This window comes from Chaetura pelagica, unplaced genomic scaffold (assembly GCF_000747805.2).
Source record: "Chaetura pelagica isolate M959 unplaced genomic scaffold, ChaPel_1.0 scaffold237, whole genome shotgun sequence".
In the NCBI taxonomy this organism is placed as follows: Eukaryota; Metazoa; Chordata; class Aves; order Apodiformes; family Apodidae; genus Chaetura; species Chaetura pelagica.
This window is the reverse complement of record NW_009953933.1, coordinates 1,253,276-1,257,655: the sequence shown is the minus strand read 5'-3', so window position 1 is coordinate 1,257,655 and position 4,380 is coordinate 1,253,276. Positions and strand designations below refer to the sequence as shown.

Genomic DNA, 4,380 nt, shown 5'->3' with positions numbered 1-4,380 from the left:
TGGCCCGGAGCTGCTGCAGCCTGGGCCCTGTGCAGAGCTGCACCCCTGGGCTGGGAGCAGCTGGGCCCGGTGTGTCCCCAGCCCTGCTCCCGGGGCTTGGTGCTGCAGGCTTCTGGGAACGGGCAGCTTCCCTGCAGAGGCAGCTGGTGCTGTGACTGTGTCCCAGCAGAAGCAGGACAGCCAGCTGTGTTTGTGTGTTTTCTCCCCAGCCAGCCCTGGTCGATCTGAACGCGGATGATGAGGAGGAGTTTGTGAGAAGTAAGTTTCTGTGTTCCCTGTGTGATGATGATGATGATTCCTGCAGCGTTTGCTGCTTTGTTGCAGTGCTGAGCAGGTGCTGTGAGCAGAGGAGGAGCTGCTGTGTGTGAGCAGAGGCAGGGAGGGGAAGGCTGCAGGCTCCATGAAGCAGCAGCAGCAGCAGCTGGGAAGGCCTGTGCTGTCCCTGGGTGTTCCTCTTTCAGGTGGTGCAGGTGTAAAGAGAGTTGTGTTGGGCAGAGGGAGGAGAGGGAGCTGGGCATGGTGCTGGCCAAGGCAGGTTTTTGTTTTCGTGGCAGCTGTGAAGAGAGGCCTGAGTGAGTGAGTGTTGGGCTGTGTGTTCTGTCCCCAAGGGAGCAGTGGGGCTCTTCTCACCCCCCCAGTCCAAAGGGGAGTTGTGGGACTGGTCAGTTGATGGCAGAGGGTGCCCAGCCACGCAGGCCTGGTAGGGAGTGCTGTGCTGAGCGTGGAGAGCAGGTCTCCTGCATGCTGGGAAAGAAAGGCCTGAGGTGGCAGTGTCTGCTGGGGACGTTCCCTCACACCCCCCTCTGTGCCCCAGCACAGGCTCTCCCGAAGCTTTAGGCTGGAACCTGGCCCAGGGAGAGCTCAGGTGTGCTCAGGTGTGCAGAGCCTGGTTGGCTTTGCAGGAGCAAAGAGTGTTTCTTTGCGGGGTTGGACAGGGTTCCCTTGAGCCCTGCATCAGGGGAGGGCACGGGCAGCACGTCCCCTTTGTGCCTGGGAAGCACATGCTTAGAAATGCTTCTTGCACACAGAAGCAGCAGCCTGGAGCTGAAGAAGCTGCTCAGCAGGTACTTGTCTGCTGTTTCTGCAGAAAGATGAGCAGTGTCATGGTGCAGATGGTTGAGCTTCAGTTCCCTGGCTGTGCCCTGACACCACTGGCAGGAACTGCAGGGTCCATGGTTGCTCACTCAGCAGCCCCAGCCCAGGTCCTACAGAACATACAGTTAGAGCCCTGAGAGTGTCTGTGCCAGCACTCTGAAGTCCTGGGCAGGGACCACATGAAGGTCCTGCTAAGCTGCAAATAATTGCAAGCAAATGAGGGTGTGTGTTGGTGATAACCAGTGTCTGGTGCCACTGCAGTGTCAGCATTAGTAAGAACAGTGCTTTAGACTTGTCTCTTGGTTGCTTCTTCACCAGTGTTTCTTTAAGGAACACTTCATGCTCCTGTGAAGTTTACCCTGATGATTCTCTCCACACTTGACAGGGCCTCTGAAAGTGAAAAAGAGTCGATTTGATCAATCCTTGGTTTATTTGACTCAGAAATTCATGGATCTTGTGAGAGCATCCCCAGATGGTGTCCTTGATTTAAATGAGGTGGCCAAAAGACTTGGAGTTCGAAAGCGAAGAGTCTATGACATCACCAACGTGTTGGATGGAATCCACCTCATTCAGAAGATCTCCAAGAATGTTATCCAGTGGATGTGAGTTGGCTTTGGAAGCTCTAGCTCTGAAGCAGTAAAACCCCAGAGTGCTGGGTAATGGTTGTAGCTGTGAGAGTACTTCTCAGCACGTTGTACTGCTGTTCCCAGGTCAAATGATGCGTAAGCTCTGTGTGCTGAGGCTCCTGAGTTCCTTACTGCATGAAGCAGCATCAAGTGTTTCAGCAGGGTGAAGGATGGCAGGGCTCCTGGTAGTTTTCTCCTCGCTTGCTTGGTGCTCAGGAAACAGGCTCTTGCTGCCATAACCACACCAGACCCCTTTGCTGTTCTTGCAGAGGTTCTGATCTTCTTGGAAAAATACCAGAGGAGCGGATCCTGAGGGAGGAACTTTCTGACTTGTCAGCCATGGAAGGAGCTCTGGACGAATTACTCAAGAAATGTGCTGAGCAGTTATATGAGCTGACAGATGACAAAGAGAATGCAAAATATCCTTTTAACCCTTGCATCTCTTCATCTTGTGGCTTTGGCTGCAAGTGTTTGGGAGTCTTGGGAAAGGTGCAGCTTTTCCTTCCCAGGTTAAAGCTTTTTTCCTCCTAGAAGTAGAGCATGTTTTCCACTTGTTAGCTAATTGTTCATTTGACAGTGGTATAAAAGGACTCTTACCAGTTCCTAGCAATTACCACTTGTCGAGCTGCTGTTGTGTTCCAGTGTATCTTGACATGATCCTCTTTGCTTTGCCCAGTGGAACGTGACTTTACAGACTCCTTGACCAATCTGTACTCTAGCTTATGTGACATACCAGGACATCCGTAGCATCCAGGCATTCCAAGAACAGATTGTGATTGCAATCAAAGCTCCAGAGGAAACCAGACTGGAAATCCCCATTCCCAAAGAAGTAAGTGTTGTATGTTTGTGTCCCAGGGCAGCCCAAGTTCCCAGGTGTGACTGTGCAGCAGCAATCAGTGATCACCTTCTGGTGTCCTTGGAGAGCAGTGGAAGCCCTGGGGTTTGGCTGCTCTGCCCTGTTCCTCAGGCTGCCCTGTGATCTGATTTGTGTTCTGAACCTGGCTCTGTGAAGTTTTTGCTGTTGTCTCCCTTCCTGAAGGTACAGTAAATGTTGGGCATTTGTCTCAAGGCCAGCAGAAAGGTTAGAAGACTGGTTAGGTGTGTGCATGTCAAACAGGAAAGCTTGTGAGATGAACGGGGCTTAATCATTGGCCCACAAAACTGCAATAGCCATGATTTGTGTAGAACTAGTGACACAGTTGTGAGCAAGAACAAGAAGGGTGTTTGTTGTGTTCCTCCTCCATGGGCTGTGCACGATGTGCAGAAGCAGCCAAGTGGTGTGTCAGGCTTGTTCTGGGCTTACCTGGAAGTTGCTGTGTTGCAGGATTGCATAGAAGTGCACGTGAAGAGCACGAAAGGACCCATTGATGTGTATCTGTGTGAGGTGGAACAGGAGAAGCCAGGGGACAAACTCTGTGAAGATGTGGACAGTGTCACCTTGGAAGCAGAGCCCTCGGTCCCTCCTGCAAAAGGTGGTGTCTGCCTGTTGCCTTCTTAGCCCCAGCTGGTTCTGGTGGTGGTGTGGGTACAGAGCACTGTGCTGAAGCTGCAAACTGTGCTGCACAAGTGCCTTGTCTGGAGGTGGTGCCTGGGCCAGGCTGGGTGGGAGGGCAGGAAAGGTCTGGCAGAGCAGTGTGAGCAGTTGTGGGAGCTCAGCAGGAGGGCATGGCCTGTGGCCAGGACTCTGGGTGCTGAGCCTCTGCTTGCCCAGCTCGTGTGGGGTGTCCTGAGCCAGGAGCCATGTGTGTCAGAGCCCAGCAGCTCAGCTGGAGCTGTGGAGAGGAGGGTTGAGGTGGTGTCAGAGGCAGGAGTTTGCTGCTGCTGCTGCTGCCTGTCCTGCCTGAGGGAGGGCAGGCAGGAGAGGGCAGCTGGTGTGTGGGCTCTTCAGCCCAGGTGCCTTGAACCTGCTGTGTCCAGAGCCCCAGTGCTGCAGCTGTTGTGGCTCAGCAGTGAGGGTGTGGGGATGGCAGGAGCTGGGAACACAAAGGATGAGTTCTCTTTAGCAGTGCTGCTTTGTAGTTGAGGGGGAGAAGTGGCTTTTTAGTCCTGGGCTGGATTTGGAGTGTGTCTTGCTTGTGAATGTCCCAGAATCCTGTTCCTACTGTGACAGTAACTGTGCTCCTGGTTTTTCCTTTCCTTTCCAAGGGAGATCTCTGGGGAAAGAGAAGCAGCAAACCACCTGAGATGGCAGATGAGTTCCAGCTCAGGAGTCAGATACAGAATGTAAATATCTGTGCTACAGAGCTTTTCCAAAGCCACTTGGATCTGCGAACTTGCTAACATGGAATGTTCCAAAGTGTTGTTTTACACTTGAAACATCAGTGAGTTGGTTGAGTGTTTTCAAAGATTTCTTATCTTTCCAAGGCAGAAGATGACAGTTCCTAGAGTTGCTGTTAGGAGCTTTGTATTCATAATTGCATGTGAACTACAGAGCTTTGGGTTAATGGTATTTTTAGCTTATGAAATAATTTTAATTGATGGAAAACACAGTCAATTAATTACTTCTGAAAATGAAGGTCTGAGAGTGTCTTCATTTAGCCCGTATCTGGAGCTAAACTGAAGCTGTTTGCTCTCTCACCTGATGACCCCTTCCAAGATGAGGAGGAGAATGAGGAAGAGAGAAGCCCTGTGGATTGAAATGTAAATGGATTGAATGGAA

General features: G+C 51.8%; 1 protein-coding gene across 1 annotated transcript; it reads left to right on the top strand.

Annotated features, from left to right (window-relative positions):
* The first annotated feature begins 221 nt into the window (after positions 1-221).
* E2F6 (E2F transcription factor 6) lies at positions 222-3,904 on the top strand. Its single transcript, XM_010001711.1, has 6 exons — positions 222-258; positions 1,481-1,697; positions 1,991-2,140; positions 2,436-2,550; positions 3,046-3,193; positions 3,867-3,904. Exons 2-6 carry the CDS (start codon positions 1,543-1,545, stop codon positions 3,902-3,904), a joined length of 606 nt encoding a protein of 201 aa, XP_010000013.1. The 5' UTR covers positions 222-258; positions 1,481-1,542.
* Positions 3,905-4,380: the final 476 nt, after the last annotated feature.